General features: G+C 41.8%; 1 protein-coding gene across 5 annotated transcripts in view; it reads right to left on the bottom strand.

Annotated features, from left to right (window-relative positions):
- Positions 1 to 20,277, bottom strand: part of col14a1a (collagen, type XIV, alpha 1a) — a 169,455-nt gene extending 149,178 nt beyond the window's left edge. For 2 of the 5 annotated variants that reach the window (XM_080895341.1, XM_080895345.1), the window contains exons 1-3: positions 19,892 to 20,082; positions 18,315 to 18,429; positions 3,008 to 3,125 (exon numbers count right to left, since the gene is read on the bottom strand). In XM_080895341.1, coding sequence (XP_080751467.1) covers positions 3,008 to 3,125; positions 18,315 to 18,407 — 211 coding nt within the window. In that variant the 5' untranslated portion in view covers positions 18,408 to 18,429; positions 19,892 to 20,082. Of the gene's footprint in view, positions 1 to 3,007; positions 3,126 to 18,314; positions 18,430 to 18,611; positions 18,674 to 18,946; positions 19,046 to 19,891; positions 20,084 to 20,212 lie in introns of those variants that run through there. The other 3 variants (XM_080895342.1, XM_080895343.1, XM_080895344.1) reach the window with 3 other exon arrangements.
- Between the last annotated feature and the right edge of the window lie 3,550 nt (positions 20,278 to 23,827).

The following is a 23,827-nucleotide window of genomic DNA, read 5'->3' as shown; positions in this document are numbered from 1 at the left end:
GTAGCGGAGATGACAATAAAGTTTACTTTGTCTTCAGCAGCGAGCAGGCGCACCGAGGGCTCTCGCGCTCACTTTTCACGTATAGAATTTCAAAAAAACATCGGTGCAAATTATAAGTCTGTATCATAATCTCTGGTGTTTACGTGTTTGTTGTTTTGTTTTTATTTTATTTTATTTTGCGAGTTGGTTATTAGATGCCGCTCCAGCCAGCCAGAGAATCCCCCGCCGCCCCGCCCTCTCCTCCCTGTGCCGCAAGCAGCAGGCCACCTCGCAAACGGAGGGCGCCCTTACTCCCAGCAAATGGGCGATAGAAAATTGACTGGTGCTTTGGTCGTTAGTGTGCTGCATTACTGCACATTTTGTTTTTGACCTGATACCAAGTAATCAATTACCAAATAATCAGGATTGAAACTGGTTGTCCCACCTCTACTAAACATCAGAAAGGGGGATGTGAGAGTATCACTGCTCACAGGCTAATAACTTCTGATTGATAGGTAATAGGTAACCACATGGTCAGAGAACATGTGCTTTCACCGACAGCTTGGGCTTTTGCTCATCACATCTGGTTTCAGAACAGTAAGGTTGTTGTTTCATGATGTGAAAATGCTCATACCGAGGTTTCAAAGCGGGAGCTCACAATCCACTGTTTGACCAATGGGGTCATCAGCTTGTATACAGACCCAAACTTTTGTTTCTTGTTGCATGTTGAAGCTCTACTTGGAACCTTGTTAAGATCCAACCACGTAAAATATGATTTCTTTTTGCCATTTTTCAAGTGGCCTTAAACTTTTGATCGGGACTGTATTATGACTACACTCCAGGACTACCCGCTCATCTACAGAAACTGCAAGCTGCCTCTTTTAGTTAATTCTTTCTGTCCTGAGCTGAGTCCTGCAGCTTATTACGACAATATCAAATGTCTAAACTCAGAAAAGGAGTTTGTAAAATTTTAAAAAGCATAATTAGCTCATTTTGAATTTGATGGCAGGAATACACCCCATGGCCCAATCCCAACACTAGAAAAGTTGGTACAGGGCCATGTTTACAACTGTATCGTATCCTGTCTTCCTTTAAGAAAAGTCAGTGAAAACCTGGGAAGTGAAGAGCGCAGCTGCTAGACTTTTGGGGGAGTAAAAATGCTCCGTTCTTGTCTGATATAAGATTCCAGCTGCTCAACAGTCCTGGGTCTTCCTTGTTGTTGTTGGGGGGTTTTTTTGGTTTCATGATGCACCAAATGTTTTTATTTAAAGGTCTTGACTGCAGGTAGGCCAGTTCAGCACCCTGACTCTTCTACCATGAAGCCATGCTGTTGTAATAGATGTAGTTGGTGGTTTAGCATTGTCTTGCTGAAATATGCAAGGTGTTTCCTGAAAAAAGACATCAGCTGGACAGGAGTATATGCTGTTGTTTTACATTGAGGGACATTACTCTGAAATTGTTTAAGAATTTGTAGAAGCACCTTTTGCAGCTGGGTAGGCTACCTGTATTTTTTGTACCACTTCAAAGGGCTAATTTAAACTCGTTTACTCAAATAAGAATGTGATTAAAATATGAATGTGTACACATGTGAAGATGATTACACTTTTTTTACTATTATGAGATCTGTATCGTAAGTGAATACCAGTGATTTCCACCACTACTTGTATTATTTGGTGCTCAAAAAGCAAACAAGCAAACCTTCCAGTAATCACATTATGTACCGATGCATGAATATTACAAAAACTCAGCTTTTTTTCATCTGGGTCTGGCTTCATGTCCGCTGAGATTTAAAAGATTAAATATGGACATCTGGGTCTAATAACTATCACACGAGTATGTGTATGTACAAACAGAAAAAAGGCAGGCTATTCAACAGATATCCAGGAAATACCAGCTGACTGACAAAGAAGCAGGGTAAAGGTAAAAGTAGAACATTTTAAACAATTTGTAGTGCCATAAAAATGGTTTAAATTACAGGAGAACACATGCATTAAGGAAAAAATATTAATTTTGTAGGTAAAAGTAAATCATCTGGTTTTATTCTTCACACAAAGTTCAGCTCATTTGATTCAGAGAACAAAGAGAGTGGACATCAGGAACATGGCAGCTGCTGTGGCTTTCATGGCTATTTTTCAACTGACAAAGGCTTTATCCATCATATACATTTTTTAAATTTCCTGCTGAATTTGTTAAATGCCAGTGAGCTACTATTGCACTCCTCCCTTCAAGAAAAGTGGCCATAAATTTGAGTTTTAGTTCTATTGTTGGAAGCGGCAAAAAAAATTTCAGACGAGGCATTTTCAAAAAGTATTGTTTGCAAGAAACAGGTTTTATGCTATAGAGTGCTTATTCAGTCCTTCTTATTCACTTCTACATCAGCTGCAGAAGAATTGCCTGCTGTATTCAGCACAATATCAATAAAGAGGGAAGTGATGTGAAGGAGGATTTATGGCTGTAAACGTGGGTGCACATCAGCGGTAATTCGGGTGATTTCTATTAGACTTCTATTACACTGTGCATACTCAAAAAGAGACAAAAGTATAGCCGCTGTCTGTGACAGGCACCTCATGACAAGCATCAAATAAAAGTGAAAATTCCACGTGTCCATTATGGCTGTAACTGCTTTCAGTGAGTTTCAGTTTAACACTGAAAAATGACTCCTGTGCTGACATTTGGCTGTCCTGGGCTAAACCTCTCCATCATGTCCTGTGTACCTATCAGCCCCATTTTCAAAATGTGCTGACAGGCTGCACATACGCAGCAGAAACTCTCCCTTGTCTCAAACTTGGCCGAGGTACAAGACAAACTCTGAGTCCTCTATATCTCTCAAGAGTGTAATCCCTTCAAAGGAGCTTTGATAAGAAGTAAATTACATAATCCTTCCTGACAGACAGAAAATCCAAGTCATAATGGGATCCTTCCTCCAAAATTTCAAAGTTAAGCTCCGCTTCTTTTTGGCATAGAGGTGCGCGTGCATGTGCTTTTGTGCATGAGTGTGTGCAGTAAAAAAAAAAAAAAAAAATCCTACCTGGGGTACTTTTGTAGAAAAACAGATAGCTGTCAAAGTCTCCTTTGGGCTCCTTCCATGAAACCAGGAGTTTGCTTGAGCTCAGCACTTTGAAACGCAGCTTCCTCGGAGCTGGAACGGAAAAACAATTTTACAGTTAAATTGGCTCCAAAGAAGTTTGGGAATTATTAAAAAGAAAACAAACAAAAAAACATGTTAAATTAATGAAAAATGTCCTAAATATCAGTCAACATAAATAGAAAAAAAATATGTGAGCAGTTAAATCCAGAATGGCCAACAAAAAGCTGCAAATCGATGCGACTTTGACAGGAAATAAATGAATGAATGGTTGCATGGAAGGACACAGAGAGGGCTGAAGGTCCTACATCCATGAGAGCCACATAAGGCAGAGTATAAAAGAGGAAAAAAATAGAGGAATGTCTTCTTATGATCAATTTATGTTAAACACCACTCCAGAGACAAGAAACAGCGCAAAAAAAATTATTTTGCAAATATATGTGTCACTTATCTAATCTATAGTGTATACATAAAGGAGAAGTGATTGGTGTACAGTGGCATTTTCATCTTATCCCTTGCAGCCCTCTGTCAATGAAAACAGATGCGCTGTGGCCTGTTAAAAACAGTGACAGCAGCCTTTCTGTCCCAGTTTGCCGAGGCAAACTGCGTGGAGTGTGAAGAGTGGACCCAGGTGCAGACATCTAAAACTCAAACTTAACTGATGATGAGCCGTTTATTAAGGCAGAACAGTACAAAATAAAAGGGCAAAAACAATGCAAACTAAGCAATAACCTAAACTGGGTAAACTAGAAAGGAAACACGAACTATGAAAAACCCTGGCAAACAGAAAAACAAACAAAACTCTAAACATGGCAATGATGATGAGGATATATGAAAACCTGAACGCAGGACATGGCATGGGAAGACTGAATGAGAAGGCACAGACTAAATACACACAGGAGGCTAATGAGAGAAGTGGGAACACATGGGGAACAGCTGACACATGAACATAACGATGTCACAGTGGAAGAGTAAAACTAAACACGATGAACACAGGAACACAAGACCTCTTCAAAATAAAACAGGAAACATAAGACGCAGACATGACAACCTGAACTTGACAACGTAAGACACAGACATGAAACACATGAAGGACAAAGGAGACTTAACAGGGGTGGAAGACACAAGGGGAATCTAATAACAAAGAACTAGAAGAACCTAGGCATGATAAAAAAATGAACTTAGAAAACCTGAAGGGCTTAAACATAAACCATAAACTAAAACTCAAAACGCTGGGTCAAAAGACCCAGGATCGTGACACTTTCTCTGCAGGAGTCTGAGTTTGTGCAGACTGTGGTTTCTAACAAACAAAGAGAGCACATTTTTTTCAAATAAAAGTATGGCAGAAAGGCAGACGACTTTTTCACATCTCCAGACAGAGCAATGTAATGTAGGAATGAGTAGGAATCCAACTAATTCACTTTAGTTGAAAATGGATGTAATTTTTATGCCTCGTTTCACCCTTTTGGTATATTATTCTTTGCTAGTGTTAATACAAAAGATGTAAGCCCAGCACATGCATTTTTGTCACGCTTCCTTGAGAAGTGGATCCATTTTTCAGTCAATAAATTGTCTCTTTTAAAAAAGGCAGTTTGTTGGGAAAAGGAAACAACTGAAACTTTAACAATGACAAATATATGAACAAAAAGGTGCTGAATGAAAACAGTATGAAATCATAATGTTCCACCCATGAAAGTCAAATTGCGCTTGGCCGGTGTCCCGTTATAGGTAGTCTTTAGATCACTCCGTGGAAGCTCTGATCTGCACTTGTGCAGTTCATTCTGGAGTCAAGAAGCTGAATTTCACTTTGGAGAAGAGAGTAATGTTGCAGGGGGCCAGATCTACAATTTAGCAGAACTATGCATCAACAGTTTGACCCCAGGAAGGACAAATTTGTAATGCACATCACAGGGAATGTCAAAAACATGACTATCATCCTCTTGGTCATACTCCCAACCTAATGCACGGCTTTTGGGCTTTGGAAACTCCTCGTCTAAAAACAGCTCTTTGGCAGAACCCCAGCTCCCATCCTGACTGAAAACTGGGCCTATTTAGAACATAAGTATTGTGTGAAGAGCAAACATATATCCAGGGGCATACATGAAAGACGAACTTAAACGGCAACACGTTGGAGCGGTCCAGAGGTGCAAAAGGGGGCATCCTAAAGGGGGCATCCCATTTGCCTGAATTTTAGGCAAATAGCAAGGTCTTTGCTTTTTCACATCTAGTAATTAATAGGATCATGTGAATTTTTCACATGAGCAAGTTTTGAATCAAGAAACTGTTGAGAAAGCCTGAAAGTTTTTTACCACTGGAAGAAAAAGAGCTTTACATAAAATGTTACATGTCAAAGTATCCCTTCAAGCAGTAATAATGCTTGAATGGCTTCATATTTTAACTGCACACCCAAATAATCTTTCAGTCTACAGGGACTGTAGCCTATAATAAGTCACAATAGTGAGTGTGAACATGTGAAGAGCTTGCATTAGGCATGAAGGAGAAAGTCAAAAGCAGGGGATAATGCACTGACAAATCTGAGACGTGCTGTTCAGGATTTCCACTCAGAGGTGAGGACAGACTTCCAACCCTCTAAATGGAAAATCCCATTAACGCCATAACAAAAAAGGCACTGTATCATATAAATTGATGTTATAATAAAGGTGACAACATCCGACCCGCGGTGCTCAGCTTGGTTAATGGCCTCATGTTGAAATGTCTTGACGTTCTGTGTAATCTTCAGTCGCGCACCATGAAATTTCTATACACCCGTGCATCTTCTTGAAGTAAACACTTTCCTCTTAAAGTCCAACTCATCAAAACCAACATCAGCCCTCCCTTCCAAACAACTTTAAAATGTTAGTCATGGCATTACCTCACAAATGTAAAATCAAGCCTCGACTTTTAGAGAAGCCAAAAAAGAAACAGAAACCAGTCTCAAACAAGGACGACTTCTCGAACTTGTCATCGGGAGATCTTCTGATGCAGCGCGATTGTTCTGCAACACATCACAGTCTCAACTTTTTTGTGCTGCTTTTCTTAAATCTCACCACCTATCCTCAGAATGCATGGGGTGGAAGTGTATAATTACAGAACACAATGAGAATCTATGAATAATTTAAGCGAGTGATAGAGCTGAGTAGGTTATGACTTTGGTATTGTTTAGTGCGCCTGATAGTAGGTGAAATGAGTTGGCAGACAGGGGTACTAATAATGTGGTGACAATTGCGTTGAATGTCTGGATTTTTGCTTGGCATGTCAATGAAAACGCATACACACAGTGAATAATAAAAAATAAGACAATGTAAAATCTAAATGATCCAACTGTAACCCTTCAGAATGATTGTCAAGATCTTTAAGTAGGAGGCAATACCAGAGACAGCAACCATGATTAATGAATATGGACACAAATGCTGTGGATGCTGACAGGATACAGAGTTCTCTGATATAAATTACCCTTCAAAAAACCGACACGCCTGTTCTTGTTTATCCCCGTACAGCTGTAAATATCATCCAAGAGCTCCACATTCTGCACTGCCTCTCTAAATCTAAGATGCTTTCGTGGAACACATTACACATCCACACTCTGTATCTCACAATAAAATACTCTGCGGAAATACTAGACCTGCCCTGGACTTGCACAGTGCATACCCATCTATAACACAATGGTGTATTACGCAGCCCAGAGTAATTTATCTGAAAGAGTTACACCACTGGAATTAGCCAGCCCCCAACAGCTACTCGCAGGAGCTTTTTGGCAGGTAGTAAATGCTCCTCCAAACCTTTGGCAAAAGCTTCACGACTTCTGCATAGCAACAAAATTTTGCTTCGGTAAATAGTCTGAATCACTGAGGCCTCAATGAAAAACCCCCCAGTGTGAAAATGATACGCGCTTTGAAAAAACAATATTTAACATGTTCTCCTCGTGCCGTTGAACCTTAATTCACAAGTTCCAATTTCAAGGTTGAACTTGAGTAATCTCCCGACTCGGTGGGGAGCCTGGACTAGAAAAATCTTTTAACTGGAGGCCCAGTATGAACTGGCATTATCTGGGTTCCAGCGATACAAGCACAGCTTGATGCCTCAGTTTCAGAAGAGATGACTCTTCCCAGGATTAGGAGCGCTGAAAGCTAGCAGGGATTCCTGGTAGATGAGTAAATGCTTGCTGTCCAATCCTCTGCTTCACTTCATCTTCTCACTCAGCTCTTGTCTCCGTTTCAAACTTCCTCTGCTTTTCTTCCCATCTTCTGATTTGGCTCACTGTCCACTCTGTGTTGGCTTAATTTCATCCAGCTTCTCTCCTGTGCTCTCTCTTCCCTTCTCTCTTCCGTGCTCAACAATCTCTCTATCCGACTTCCATTCATCTCTCTTTTCTTTATGCTCTGTTTCATCTCATGTCTTTCCTTTGTCTTTGCTGAGATTTCTGCTTTTTGTCAATCTCTATTTTCATTGCCAACCATCCCCTTTCCCTCCATCTCTGTCTCCTCTTTACCCCCTCTTAGCCTCTCATTTCTTTAATTTTCTCATCATTTTTGTCCCTATCCATTTCTTTTCCTTTCTTTGTCCCCTACTTTCCACTTTTACCCTCTTCTTAAGTTGACAGTACTTTGTTACTTCCTCTCTCTTTCTTTCTTTCCCTTTTATCTTCATTCCTGGACTCTCTTTAAGTTTAGTCTTCCTTCTTTTAAGTTGCTGCTTTCCTTTTTACAGAAAACCTACAGGCTCCACTTTGAGTGTTCAGGCCTTCACTACTCAGGATTTATGTACGACAACTGTTGGCTTGCGATGTCACCATAAGATAGCTACTGTGCTGTACATGAGAGAGATCAGGGGAAGTGTAGGAGTGTGTGTGTGTGTGTGTGTGCATTTAGTGTCTATTCAGCACCACAGCATGCATCCTTCAATGTGGTCGGCGTCTCGTTTTGCACGTAAACTACTCTGTTCACTGATGTAACACTTAACCCAAAATCACTGTGGCTCCTTTTTTTAAAAAAAATTTTCATCACACCTTCTCTTCTTATCCTCCAGTTTAACATCCTTGTACCGCTCCTCTTCACTTATATTCTGCTCTTTTATCAAGTTATTTAAGCATGTTTGCTCGTTTCCCCCTCCTTTATGAGCGTTTTAGCGACTCACACCCCTTCTTTCTCTCTTTGCTTACCTGTGTAATGGATGCCTTTTTACTTCATGCCTCATCTCTCTACTGCATTGTGTGTGTGTGTGTGTGTGTGTGTGTGTGTGTGTGTGTGTGTGTGTGTGTGTGTGTGTGTGTGTGTGTGTGTATATATGAGAGAGAGACAGAGTGTAAAATCTCTCTTTAAGTCGGCTGAATATTAAGAGTCTGTTGAAAAATCTGTCCCCATGTGCAGTCTGGTGAAAGAAGCCATAATATTCCACATACTTGCCAACCATCTGTGAAAAAAATATCACCATGAAATACTCAGTCGGGTAAATTCTGCAGCAGATGACTGACATTAAACAGGAAGGAAATATTAAATTCTGGAGTTTATTACACTGACGCCGACATGTTCAAAACCCAGAGAAGTGTTAAGTGCAACGCAACATAAAATAAAATGTATTTTGCAGGAATAATTTGGTCTAATTCATCCACGAATCTATTACTAATATTGTATTTGTCATGTTAAACAAAGGAAATGAGGGCTCAGTATATCTGCCTAACATCAGTAACAGTCAATATTATGATTATATAGAGTATTGTGTCACATCTGTTGCAAAGATAATGTAATGAGTAGCTGATAAACTTTAACCTCCTAAGATCTGAGCTCTTATTTCTCCTTGGACCTGACAAACATTAAAGTAAGCATCGTCTTCAACAGATTTTTCTTTTTCCTCCTCTGGGGGTTTCTTTTACAGCATGACAAGAAAGTCAGAATTGTTTAACAGACTGCAAAATGCTTTATTGAGTGGAATGAAGTGTAAGGTGCAGAAAAGCCAAAATGTAATGTTCACACGAGGACTTCAGGTCCTGAGGAGATTAAGGCAGGGGCAGCTTGTAATAAAAATGCTTTGTCACATTAGTACAGATGGGCCAATAAATAACAATAAATGAATAAAGATGCAAACAAAACATTTTCATATCACTACCACTAAACCACACTGGTCAAGGATTTTTTTTTTTTTTGGTGTTTCTTCTTCTAGAGATCAAATGTGCTTTATGATGGACTGTGATGTGCTGAGGCCAGATATAAAAAGAGCTTGTCACTGTTACAAAGGTGCACGTGCTTTAGATGTAATGTAATTACATTAAAATGACCACTCAAAGCACTTTAGACTGTGAGCTAGATATATTCATATATACGTGTGTGTATACAAAAACAGTGGGATGCAAAAGTTTGGGCAACCTTGTTAATAGTCATTACTTTCCTGTATAAATCTTTGGTTGTTACAATAAAAAATGTCAGTTAAATATATCATACTGGAGACACACACAGTGATATTTGAAAAGTGAAATGAAGTTTATTGGATTTACAGAAAGTGTGCAATAATTGTTTAAACAAAATCAGGCAGGTGCATAAATTTGGGCACCACAAAAAAGAAATGAAATCAATATTTAGTAGATCCGTCTTTTGCAGACATTACAGCCTCTAATCGCTTCCTGTAGGTTCCAATGAGAGTCTGGATTGTGGTTGAAGGTATTTTGGACCATTCCTCTTTACAAAACATCTCTAGTTTCTTCTAGACTCCAGAATGAACTCTAGTAGCCTTAACTTGAACTGAGCTTGTGGTCTTCCATTTTCTCAATATGCTCCTAACTGTGGAAGCAGACAGCTTAAATCTCAGCTTTCTCTGCTTATTATTGGATTCACCTGTGTATGTAGGTCAGGGGTCACTGAGCTTACCAAGCCAATTTGAGTTCCAATAATTAGTTCTAAAGGTTTTGGAATCATGTCTGGTTTTAATTAAGAACTAGAACTAGTGTCAACCAGCAACAAGGAGAGGTGAGATGTGAATATGGAAGCATTTTTTTTTTTTTTGCAAAATTTCCGCGAGATCTTCAACGCACACCTCCGGCAGAGCTTCAACAGCATTCCGAGGGAGACTGGGGACATTGAGTCCGAATGGACCATGTTCAGCGTCTCCATTGCCGAAGCTGCTGCATTGAGCTGCGGCCGCAAGGTGGTTGGTGCTTGCCGTGGTGGTAATCCCCGAACCAAATGGTGGACACCAGAGGTGAAGGGAGCCACCAGGCTGAAGAAGGAGTCCTATCAGGCTTGGTTAGCCTGTGGGACTCCGGAGGCAGCCGACAGGTATCGACAGGCCAAGCGGAATGCGGCTCGGGCAGTGGCTGAAGCAAAAACTCGGGTGTGGGAGGAGTTCGGAGAGGCCATGGAAAAAGACTTTCGGACTGCCTCGAAGAGATTCTGGCAAACCGTCAGACGTCTCAGGAGGGGAAAGCGGTGCTCTACCTGCACTGTGTATAGTGCTGGCGGAGCGCTGCTGACGTCGACTGAGAAAATTGTCAGGCGGTGGAAGGAATACTTCGAGGACCTCCTTAATCCCACTGACACGTCTTCCGAGGAGGAAGCAGAGTCTGGGGATGAGGGGAATGACCCGCCAATTTCCGGGGGCGAGGTCACTGAGGCAGTTAAACAACTCCTTGGTGGCAGAGCCCCTGGTGTTGATGAGGTCCGCCCCGAGTTCCTGAAGGCTCTGGACGTTGTAGGGCTGTCCTGGTTGATACGCCTCTGCAATGTTGCGTGGAGATCAGGGGCAGTACCTGTGGACTGGCATCTTTAAGAAAGGGGACCGGAGGGTGTGTTCCAACTACAGGGGGATCACACTCCTCAGCCTCCCTGGGAAAGTCTATGCCAGGGTGCTGGAAAGGAGAGTTCGTCCGTTAGTCGAACCTCGGATACAGGAGGAACAATGCGGTTTTCGTCCTGGTCGCGGAACACTGGACCAGCTCTTTATCCTCTCCAGGATACTTGAGGGTGCATGGGAGTTTGCCCAACCAGTCTACATGTGTTTTGTGGACTTGGAGAAGGCATTCGACCGTGTCCCTCGGGGTGTCCTGTGGGAGGTGTTGTGGGAATATGGGGTGTCTGGACCATTGCTACGGGCCATTCGATCCCTATACAACCGTTGCAAGAGCTTGGTTCGCATTGCCGGCAATAAGTCGGACTCGTTCCCGGTGGGTGATGGGCTTCGCCAGGGCTGCCCTTTGTCTCCGGTTCTGTTCATAATTTTTATGGACAGGATTTCTAGGCGCAGCCAAGTGGCGGAGGGCTTTCGCTTTGGTGGCCTCAGAATCTCATCTCTGATTTTTGCAGATGATGTGGTTCTGTTGGCTTCATCGGGTGAGGGCCTCCAGCTCGCACTGGAACGGTTTGCAGCCGAGTGTGAAGCAGCGGGAATGAGGATCAGCACCTCCAAATCTGAGGCCATGGTTCTCAGCCGGAAAAGGGTGGAGTGCCCACTCCGGGTCGGGGATGAGTTCCTGCCCCAAGTGGAGGAGTTCAAGTATCTCGGGGTCTTGTTCGCGAGTGATGGGAGAAGGGAGCCGGAGATCGACAGACGGATTGGGGCTGCAGCTGCAGTAATGCGGACGCTGCACCGGTCCGTCGTGGTGAAGAGGGAGCTGAGTGTAAAAGCGAAGCTCTCAATTTACCGGTCGATCTACGTCCCTACCCTCACCTATGGCCACGAGCTGTGGGTAGTGACCGAAAGAACAAGATCGCGGATACAAGCGGCAGGAATGAGCTTCCTCCGAAGGGTGGCTGGCCTCTCCCTTAGAGATAGGGTGAGAAGTTCGGCCATCCGGGAGGGGCTCAGAGTAGAGCAGCTGCTGCTCCACATCGAAAGGAGCCAGCTGAGGTGGTTCGGGCATCTGACAAGGATGCCCCCTGGGCGCCTCCTGGGTGAGGTGTTCCAGGCATGTCCCACCGGGAGGAGACCCCGGGGCAGACCCAGGACACGCTGGAGAGATTATATCTCTCGGCTGGCCTGGGAACGCCTTGGTATTCCCCCGGATAAGCTGGAGGAGGTGGCTGGGGAGAGGGAGGTCTGGGCCTCTTTGCTTAGGCTGCTGCCCCCGCGACCCGGCCCCGGACAAAGCGGATGAAGATGGATGGATGGAAATTTCAGGTTATTATCTCAAAATCTCAACATTTGGGATTATCTAAAAATTTAGAGTTAGGTACCAACTGGAAGGTTGGCGGTTCGATCCCCAGCTCCTGCTGTTGACGAATCCTTGCAAAGGAAACTGAACCCTGAGTTGGCTGCAATGCATCCAGCGGTGAGTGTCAAATAAAAGTGCTTTGTGTGTGACTGGGTGAACCCGCATTGTACATGAAAGTGGTCTGAGTGTTCAAAACTGAACAGAAGGGTGCTCTAAGAAACAGTCCATTTAACTTCTGACAAAACAACTTTCAGGTTTGAGTTAAGTCAAAATTTTGAGGTAAAAACCTGGAATTGTTATTTTTTAATGGTATTTTTTTTAATCATTATTATTATTCAGTGGTGTAAACAAGCTTCCAAGGTTAAAAACCATAAACAAGTGTAACTGCATGAGACAGAAAGAGGCAATGACAAGGAAAGAACGAATGCACCAGGACAGAAACCCCATGAATATATAACAAAAATCCAGGACCGTGGTGTCATTTCACACAGTCCCTAAATAAAACACGACTCGAGAGTTCAGCAGTAACTTTGACTTGAATTAAAAAAAACAAGCTTTGCACAGAAGATGTTCTTTTTTTTTTTTTTTTGGTAAATGAAGTTGAAATTATTATAATTACTCAAACTACTGCAATTATCTGCTGCAGTCCACAATAACTTGTGAAGGCAGTGGTTTTTAAATGCTACAACAAAAAAAGCTTAAATTTGATCAGCCATTAAAAATAAAAAAGTGAAATAACAGTAAATAATTTTCCCTCAGCTGAGTTTCTCCATTGTTTTTCTGCTTGTGTCCCGCTAACGGAGCCCAACTCACAGTATGAGCACACTGCAGTGTGCTTTATTAGAACTGTAAAACATAGCGTTTGTATTCACAAGATTTTTGATTTGAGTGAAGAAATAGAGGCGATTCAATGAAACTAAGTTGTTTGCTTGGTTTTTATCAAACTAGTGGTGTTTTTTAAACATTATAACAACATCATATTATTTCTGTCAAAGCAGGACCTCATTTATAGACCGCAGTATGTGAGTATCTTATCTTATGTAAGTAATTTAGCAGATGCAGGAAGTCACCTGAATATGTAGTGTATACACACAGACCACCAAAAGAAGAAAAATCCTCATTAATTCAAATTAAGATGCAATTACAATTTAGTTATGTACAATCACGGAATATGATCTACGTGCTCTGTCGGTAACGAGGGGGTAAAATTAGAAAAACTCCAGCGAGTCACATCTCCTACAATCCAATGCTCCATTTAGTCTAAAGTGGCTGATGATTATGACAAGCTGGATTACCATCAGCAGCAGCCGCAGCAGAGTGACAGGGTGACAGCGGCCTTGGTTCAGATAATTTAACAGTTTTTTAAATTCAAAACAGGTTGTTCCATCTCATCCTCATTTTTTGTTTATGAATAAATGATTTCTCATCATTGGCTTCTCTCCCTGTTCATTATAACTGAAATTATTGGCCCGCACTTTCACTCATACTAATTCACCAGGCTGCCCTCTAACACACACACATGCAGAGAACCCCTACACACATTTAGCATCTTTACAATGACTGGCTCACCCATCCACGACTGAATATAATGAATAAATGCTCGACTGGCAATTATTCCTATTTGTTCTAAAATGAGGTCAGAGTTCAGATTTAATCATGGCAGACATCCACCATCACCACCATCTTTCCTCCATCTATTCTGCTTTTGCTGTACTGGAAGCATCTTCCCAGTGTCAGGTCGTGGCTGGCATCGTCTTAGTTGGAGCAGAAAATAAAATTTACATTTCCCTTTTTGTCACATCTCAAGGTCAAAGAGAAAAAAGAAGGCCAGAAAAACAAAACAACAACAACAACAACAACTGTAATGTGCTTTGTTGCACACTTCTGCCTTTCTTCATTAGAAATAGTATCAGATGCTCTTTGCAAGTCCGACGGATGAGCATAAATCTATAAATCCTAAATACATACATTAACCACTAGGAAACAGTATGCCATCAAGAGGACATCTTTCAGCTCAATACCGGATGACAATGTCTGTGAGAGATTTATCTTGTCCTGAAGGATTAGTTCAGGTTAAATTTCTCTCCGATTTTCAGACTTACTTAGCATCACCAGCATGGCCGGTGGTCATTTAGAGAAATGAAGTGGTCACCAAAACTGTTGGACAGGCTGCCACAAAACAGTGAGAACAATATTTATGGTCCTGTGAGGAGAAACTCAGATGTTTTGGATGATCTTGTTTGTTTTCCTTTAGTGCTATCACATAGTTAATATCTTGAGCTTATAATGAAACATCTTGACTATGACACAGTACTTTGTGAAACTCTTGAGCAACTTGTCCTGGGTATATCCCGCCTCTCACCCTGTGATAGCTGGGAGAGACCCCAGCCCCTCGTGACCCTCAACTGGTTAAGCAGAAGGGGATGGATGAATGGATGGATGCGTGAGATAGATGAACCAATGTTGTGTATTTTAAATTGTGTCTTTGTTATAAGCACTCTGTTACAAGAACACAATTAGTTTCCCATATTTTTGCAAAAGATAACACAGTTTGACAAAATAAATGAGTGTTTTAGCACCAACAAGGTGATTTAAAGAGCTGAAAACTTGGCATATGGTGGCACAGTGTACATTTCTCCTCGAAAAACCTGAGTACTTTGGACAAGAGGAGGACAAAAGAAAAAGCAGCTGGCCTAAAAAACTATTTACAGCAGATAAAAAGTATCTGAAAGTTCTGTCTTTTAAGAAATATCTGAAAGAGATGCACCTGGCCCTTGAGTAGATCCATCTACTGTTCACTAAAGCCTCATCAAAAATGGTCTCAGTGGATGAATGGCTGTCAAGAAGCCATTCATAATGAAGGCGGACAGGAAGAACAGGATGAGGTGTGCCAAATTACACAACAACTGGACTGAAAATCAGTGGCAATGGGTCTGATGGAGTGATGAATCCAAATCTGAAATTTTTTATTCAAATTATCATCAATATGTTCAGAGGAGGTCAGGAGAGAAGTGCAACACTGAGTGTCTACAGCCATCTGTGAACAATACTGTACTTAAAGAATCTACTAGAAAGTTTTCCTGAGAGAGGCTGTGTTGAGGACTAAAGGTGATCATAGCAAATGTTGACTTTCAAGCTGATTAGAATTGCACATCTCTGTTTTATATACCTTATATAGTGTATTTCCTGGCTCAAGCACAGTGCCATACAAATTCTCTAACTGTCCTTTATAGTGCAAACAGTAGCACAAAGTTGCTATTTATCAAATCAACTGGTTAATTTACAAATACTTGCAAAACTAAAGACATCTCCCAGAACTTCAGCTAAAAATTAACTAAACAACAACAACATTGCTTTACAGACATCATCAATTTAATGTTAATGTTACCAGTAAGTACAGAGTGAGCCTACATCTGGACAACACATGTGACAGTTAACTCTTATTGGGTATTCACTGGATACAAATCTTACAATAAGCATATTTTTGGAGCAGACTTGTAGCAGACTAAAAAATTATGAGTACATAATTTACATCATATCAGTTTCAGCGGTAAGCTGTCATTTCATTGGTCTCAGAAAAACTTTTTTAAAATACAAAAACAAGCTATACAATACAATATTAGTTTTATTTTATTCCAAAAGAATAAACTAATATTAAGCAACAATGAGATTAGAGTATTATTTTCTGATAATACTGTTAAATACTCAATAATTTTCTATAATTCTTAACCGGTGCCCTCGTTAAAGGGACTTCCTGACAATATCCAGACAGTTGCTCTGTACATACAGACATCCTGCATGGGAAGGGCACATGCTAATCCTCAAGCTAAAATCCCCTCTGACCAGATGTTGCAGCTTACAGGGACAGACTGGGCACAAAATTAATGGCTATCACATGCTCCCTAATGAAGGAATTGAACAGGGCATAGTCCTGTAGTGTCTGGGAGGTCGTCCATGTTCTGCTGTGGTTCACTGGCATCAAATTAATTGTGTCTCACCTCTTATTTCTGTCCGTCTGCAGTGAAAAATATGACTTATGGAACTATCGACAGTGCAGAGAAAGATCTTTGATAAAAAGAGGCAGCGGTGGGGAATGGGTGAGGCTGACATAACGATAAACATACAGAGAAGGAATTTTAAAGTAGTTGCTATTTATTAGGGATTCCCAATGGTCAGACACAAATAGCCACGTGCTAATCAGATCCAGTTTTAAAAGATTAGCTTTAAGCAAAAGCTATGTAACCTCTGGAACACCACCCAGTGATTGACACATGTTTAAGGTGGAATTCTTTTAACGCAGCTGTACAAAACAGATCGATAAATGGATTTTGACAGATGTGGCTAATGAATTTTGAACGTCACAACCTGGAAGGAATATGAGCGGCTCACCCATACACACACGCGCGAGCACACACGCACACAAACAAAGAACATTCAACTAAATATCTCATCTTCCCTCAGGGTCATTTGAATATGATCACTATCTTGATCGTGAAAGGTCTGACCATCTGTACAAGCTTGCTAAATACACATAAACAGAGCCAACTTATGCACAAAATCCACTTAAACACACACACAGGTGCACACACACACAGACACTCATTCACTGCATCCATAAGACTGAGTATAGAGCCTCTGGATCCATTAGTTATAATAAGCTGAAATTTACCAGTAATGCATCCTACAGCCGTAGAGGAGATATTTAACATCTGAATACCAATGAAGTAGCACAACATGAATAACCTAATTGAAAAGGACTGGTTTTCTCATACACATGTGAAAATGTTTTCACAGGACCACACAGAGTCGTGTGAAAAACAAAGTACACCCGGCGATTCAACAGCTGTAGAACCACCGTTAGCAGCAAACTATTTTTTTCACTCATTCTGTTAGAGATCTGCTGCTTTGCATCGTCTTTTTTCATGACCCATTTTTATGCTTAAGCTGTCGGACAGACGGCCTCACATTTGACTCTAGAATACTTTGGTATACAGCTCAGTGACTGCAGGCTGCCCAGCTCCTAAAACAAACCAAAATCATCACCCCTCCACCACCGTGCTTCAGAGGTGGTATGAGGTGGTGTGCTGGTATGTCAAAAGGACGTTGTTACAGAAGTGTTGTGGTTCGTTCAGATGCAACGAAAACTGAAACTTTTTTGTTGTTGTTGTTCTGTTTGTTTTGGGGTTTTTTTGCAGTTTCTTTGAGAATTGCACAGTTGGACTTTGGGGTGAATTTACTTGGAAGATTGTGAGACTGGTTGCTCCAGACCAGCCAACTCCAAAGCTTCTGCTTTTATAAAGGTGCTCAGACTTCCTGATAGTCACTTAATGAAATGTATTTGGTTAGCAGGACCTTGATGATATTTACCATCTTAATTCCTGTTGTGTACTTAGATCTTTTCACATGACAGCGAAGAGTCCTGTGGAAACTTTCTTTCTGTTTGTTTCCCTGAAGCCAATAAAGTAAACGTATCAACAAATATTGGGGAGGACCAGCAGGAAGAGTCTCAGTATCATTCAAAAACACACACTGTTTCATTTTAACACAAATGTGCTGATATATCCTCATAATGATGATAATAACCCATGTTCAAGTGGATGCCATCCAGATACTTAATGTGATCAAAAATATGGCACAAATCAGACAACAATGCACATTTTGATGAAACTCAGGTTTGCTGAGGTGAAGATAATTGCAAAGCACACTGGAGTGTTATATACTGAGCAGCACATTGTGCAGCAAATCATCCCAGCGTGAAGCGCACTATTACGCTTTTATTAAAGCCTCTCTGAAGCGCGGCAGCATCAGCAACGGGGTGGCAAGTGTTGCCATGCTGCCAGGGTAAGTCGGCATGATGATATGAAGGTGATATGAACTAGAGCATGATGTGATTGGACTGAGCCTGCACGCCAAACAGCGAGATGATGAAGGGGGTGATGAGGGAAGAAAGGCGGAGGATGAGAAAGCAGAGAGGGGGGGGGGGGGGGGGGGGGGTATGTGGATATAGTGGAGTTCAAACAGGTAAGAGTAAGGGGATTGGATGGGGTGACCTGATCGGGGGGATAAGAGAAATGAGACAGCAAGGGGAATTGGAGAAGAGGAAAACCACTTACCTTGACCCTGTGCCTTACTGGGGTAATAGGAAACAAGGGCCAGTAACACCAGTGGAGCCCACAAACACCAACTGATCTGCCCCATTGACAACATCCTCAAAACCAGCAGTCTAGACCTGCAAGGACAGAAAACAGATCAGCAAGAAAGAAAGAAACAAGAGCGGAGATTTAACTGCATGAATGTCACTCGGCTGCGGGGCGACTCAATGCTTCAGTTCACTGATCTAGAATCAGTTATTTTGTTTAATATCAACTTTTTTAACAGTTACAGAGCAGAAGCTTCACAGTCTACACTGACCACAGAGCTGCAGCTGAGCCTCCCGCCTACACAAAACGAGCCAGACGCAAAACAGTGGAGCACTTTGTTGAAGAGAAGAGAAGAGAAGAGGTCAGACAGAGTGACAGTCAGTTTGATTGACAGTCCAGAGAGGGAACATTTCACAAAGCCATTGTTCAACCAAAAGAGCAAACACTTCTTCCGTATCTCATCTCCTCCTTTCACCCCTCACTTTTTTGTTCTCTCTCCTCCACATTACCCCTAACCCCTCGCCTCCTCTCCCACCTCTCTGCCACTCTTTAGTATGAGCACTGATGGACACACAGATACCTTCTGATTTTCTCTTTTAGACCCACCTCACTACAGTCACACCTGTCGCCGCATGGACATGTGAAAGAAGAAAAAAGTCCTTTGATGACGATCGATCGTTCTGTGGTGTTGAATGAGCAGCAGGTCTTTCATTCAGACGTTGTGAAAAAGCAGAATTAATAAGAATACACAAGAATGGGGGATTATTTGTCCTAGTTTTTCATACTTATGGAGAGGGATGGAAAAGTGAAACTACTTCATTTGTAATAAATCTTTCACACACACTGACAATGCAACATTTTACACACACAAAAACTTCATCGGGGCTGCTAAAGTAAGATGATTAGACTCAGAGGGAACGTAAACGGTCCTCCCGTGGTCCTAACAGCAAACCTTTAAATAGGGACCAAAGTTTCCCTTGTCTCCGGATTGCATCGATGATGACGATAATCCGTCTTTTAATTCGAGGGGAAAATTTGCAACCGGTTTACTGCTTTAATTGCTTAATGAAGACCAGAGAAAAGGCGTCAACTTCAATAAAATCTAGCCATTTTTCCTTTAATTTTTTTTTTTTTTTTTTTTTTTTTTGGTTTTTAGAAAAATACTAAATATAATAAGAAAGACCGAGAAAGACACGCGGATCAGTTAAGAGTAAATAATTTTAACACATCAGGAGTAAAATACAAACTGATTGTTTCGTAGGTGAAATTTTCCTTAGCTTAAGAGATTTTTTTAAACATACGCTAAATTACTTGTCTATTTTCCACCTGCTCTCAAGCCTGCAAGTTTAATTTCATGACCGCAGCATGAATGCGTCCCCGGTGATCATGTTGAAGTGCTCCAGAGTGATTTAATTTAAGTTTCTCAGGCAGATTTCTCTCAAACTATCAGACCTATTCAAATGAACCGATTTGGCCGAAATACTCCAGCGCCAGCAGCACACCTGAGACCGACTCAGTTGCCCGCACAATGAATGAAATCGCCTTTCATACCTCTCCAGTCATCAATTCAAAGCGTCCTTTTATCCCCCAAAGGAAATCCCGTGAATACCAAAGACCGCTCCTGCTTCTGCCTCCCAAAAGGGTTCCTCTTTCTTCCCCTCTTCCTTTCTCTCACTCCTTCTCTCCGGATACAGTTCGTTCAGTCCGGAGTGGGTGTTTCTCTCCTCGTTATTCAGCCATCCCTCCCTCCGGCTATTCCTCCCTGTCCCAACCCTTTCCTTCACCCGGATTCATCTCACAGAGAGAAAGAGAGAGAGAGAGAGAGAGAGAGGAGCGAACCAGTGGCGCTGCGCAAAATACTCCGCTGCCAACCTGCAGGTTTCAAATTGGCTTCCTCAGGGTCCCTTATGTGCGCCTCCGCGGTCACGACGGGACTTGTCGTGGAGGACGTATCTGTAATCTGCGGCTTTAAAGGACCCACACGGTTATTGTATGTGCGCGGTCTTTTTTCTTCTTCTTTCTGAAAAAGGCTCTGTGCGCTCAGAGCAGGTGTCTGGCCATGCCCTGCTGCGCTGCCAGCTTTGATGTTGAAGGCACAATGACACAGGTTTTCACCTCAGCTCAAAACTGGAGTTTAAAAGAAAGAATCTGACAGGAACCATATGGAACATTTTAGCTTCACAGTTTCACTTTATTGCATCCATAAGCCTAAATGTTCAGCTCTGGGTTTATGAAAAAAGCTTGGAAATCACTTGAAATCTTTCATGACTGTTTTTCTGTTCCCCGGTAGAACAATCCTGTCTCCGCAATTTACCCAATTCAATTAAACTTCTGCCTGAAATAAAACGAAATATTTTGAAATTCAAATTCAAATATGAGCTCAAGTTCTTCTGTGTCAGAAATTTGTATCTAGTACAAAACATTTTCAAACAAATAAGTGCACAATGTTGGCTTAATCTAATTATAAGATTCTTAATTGTTCCTAACCTAAGACGGCGTCTCTCAAACCTCTGGGTGTTGGCTTAATTTCAAGTTTGTAATGTATTATTATTCAGTCAGCTAGCTATTGGGATTAGTTGTCCAAAATTGGATCCAACTTTGAAATGTCAAATCTTGTAGTTCCTCTGATGGCCACTTGAGGCCGACTACAAAAGTCATTCTCTATAGACTTCCATGTTAAACCCCCTAGTGTTATTTATTTCAAGCAAGTTTACAAGCATGGTACAAAAATAGTTTTGGCCTCTATAAATTCAATTCAGTTCAATTTTATTTTATTTTATAGCACCAAGGTAAACACCCTACAATCATACAAATTATCATACAGAGAAAAGTTCCAGCAGTCAGATAACCCCCTTTGAGCAAGCTCTTGGTGACAATTGGAGGGAAAAACTCCCTTTTAACAAGAAGAAACCTCTGGCAGAACCAGGCTCAGGAGGGGCGGTGAGGGGAGGAAGACAGGACAATAGACATGCTGTGGAAGAGAGCCAATGTCTGAACTCTCAACTATGAACTGTTGGTGCCATTTGAAGCATTAGTTAAGCCATATGACTAATATTATGGTTTACTGTAAGGTACTGACCTTCCAAGAAGTTTGTGCTTCAGTTTTGTTGAGTGCAATTCAAGTATTTTAGCCTGTTACTTGGAACTAATTACTAATTACTAATTTGTAGCGATTCTGTGAATTCCAACTGTATGGTTTATGACTGGCCTTCCAGCTTAGCAGATAGCACAGCACTACACCCTCTTGTTTCATACAGTTGTTGTTGTTTTGTTTTTTTACGTTTATTTAACAGCAGGGAAAGAGTGTGAAGCGGGGAAATCACTGGTGAGTAACAGTTCACTGAATGGGAGCGCTTTACAAAAATTCTTGTTCCAGTGTTCAGGACAGAGTTGCAGGCTGGGGTTTTCTAGAAGGTAAGGCAGTGGAAGGCGGACAGGTGAGCTTTAACTAGATTAATCCTTTCACAGAAACTAACCAGCTCGGGATAGCAGACGATTTCTGGTGAAAGAGCTCCTTCAGCCAACTGAGAGTCATTAGGAAGCAGAGGGGAATGAGGCATTTGTGAGGAGAATTCACAGGGAGCTTCAACAAACATCAGAGAGCCTGATTACCAGAGTGGGCTCGAGCTGGTCCTTAAGTATAGGAAGGTAATGAGCTGACAGCACACAGGTGCAGAGTGGAAAGGCAACAGGCTTCACTTGCAGGGTGGGGCTTCCCAACTCCACCTGAGGGCACGCAGGGGAAAGGAGAAGAGTGGATAGTTAAGAGAGAGAAAGAAAACATGAGGGAAAAAGCCCTAACCAGCCCTGGACATGTAGTCCATCTATGGTAACATCTATGGTCCAGTGAACCAGCATCGCTGTGGTCAAAAACAGAGGCTTCAGAGTGCAGCGTCTAAATCCAATTCAATTCAATTCAATTTTATTTATATAGCGCCAAATCACAACAAAAGTCGCCTCAAGGCGCTTCATAGATACAGAGAAAAACCCAACAATCATATGACCCCCTATGAGCAAGCACTTTGGCGACAGTGGGAAGGAAAAACTCCCTTTTAACAGGAAGAAACCTCCGGCAGAACCAGGCTCAGGGAGGGGCGGCCATCTGCTGCGACCGGTTGGGGTGAGAGAAGGAAGACAGGATAAAAGACATGCTGTGTCCAGTGGGTGACATCTTCACACCTACATACATTCCTTTTATATACAGCCTATGGTGCTTGATGCAGACTCTCAAGCACTTGAAAAACCTGGTTTCAGATAGATGACTGCAAATTTTTTGCCAGTTTACACAATGCTGTCCAAAATGTGACACAATTAGGTGACATTTTGAAATGAATCCTTTAGTTTCGACTTTCTTGCTGCGAAATGTGAATATTGATGCACGACTAATGTTGCTGACTAATGTTGTTTTGTCAAAGTCTGTGGTGGGTCACATTTATCAACATTTATGCATTCAAGGTGTCCTTTGAGCATGATGCACAGGATTATGGCAAAAGTAAGACGGAGTAGTCATCCCCACCTGTCATTTTGCAGGGTTCAGGATGTTTCCTGAAACCATGACCTTTACCAAAACCTAACCAAACAGTTTTCAGGGCCTAGACCTAATCAGTGAGTGAAAGTAAAGGCACTCAGCTCAAAAGTGAGAATTAGCAGCACCTGGCAAAACAGCATTATATGATGAGAACATTTTGTGTTCTTCAACAAACTATTCTTTCAAACTAAATGAGCATTATAATGGATTAGCCAGCACCACGGGTTCCTCCATCAGGCTGAGAGAAAGACTTGAGCGCACTTTGAAATCCTGTTTATGCACTCAGCTCTGCTGCTCTTGAAGAAACTGAGGAAATTTGCCCTGAGGGCGGAAGAATGGGAGTCATGGGAAACTGAGACAGGTGAAATGTGCCAGTGGCTGAGTTGAAACGCTGAACAGCTACACTCCAGGTGTGTCCCTGGGGCACATAAATACTCTTAGCACAGACATGCACGTTTTAGCGCCAAAGTACTGTCCAGATGTCATAAACACTATAATCAGGTGGATAAGGATTCTGCGTCCACATCCCTCTCTCCCGTCCTCCCTTCCTGTCCTTCTGCTGTCCCCTCTCCCTTCATGTTTTCTGTTTGTAGAAGACCACACAGCAGATAAATGCAGCGCGTGTAGACACTGCGCCACAGTGTCTGCTGTCATATTCAGGGATTGAGGTTAAGACATAAGCATAATAAATCAGTGGTATTTCTATAACTAAAAATTCCACAATATATTCATTATATATTCATATATTTATGCTTAAGGGGAAAAAGTGCTTGCATGAACCTGTGTGTGAATGAGGATTGTAGTATAAACCACTGTGGTTACTCAAGCTGAGTTAAAAAACACTATACAACAACCAGTCCATTCACCATGTCTCTGTTACTCTTGTGAATAATTTAGCATGGAAAAGGAATTTGACAAACTGGTTTATTTACCAGATAAAGAGGCACTAAAACCAGATA

The sequence above is a fragment of the Rhamphochromis sp. 'chilingali' genome (assembly GCF_963969265.1).
Source record: "Rhamphochromis sp. 'chilingali' genome assembly, chromosome: 11".
Taxonomy (NCBI): domain Eukaryota; kingdom Metazoa; phylum Chordata; class Actinopteri; order Cichliformes; family Cichlidae; genus Rhamphochromis; species Rhamphochromis sp. 'chilingali'.
The sequence above is the reverse complement of the archived record's forward strand: the minus strand, read 5'-3'. Positions and strand labels throughout refer to the sequence as shown.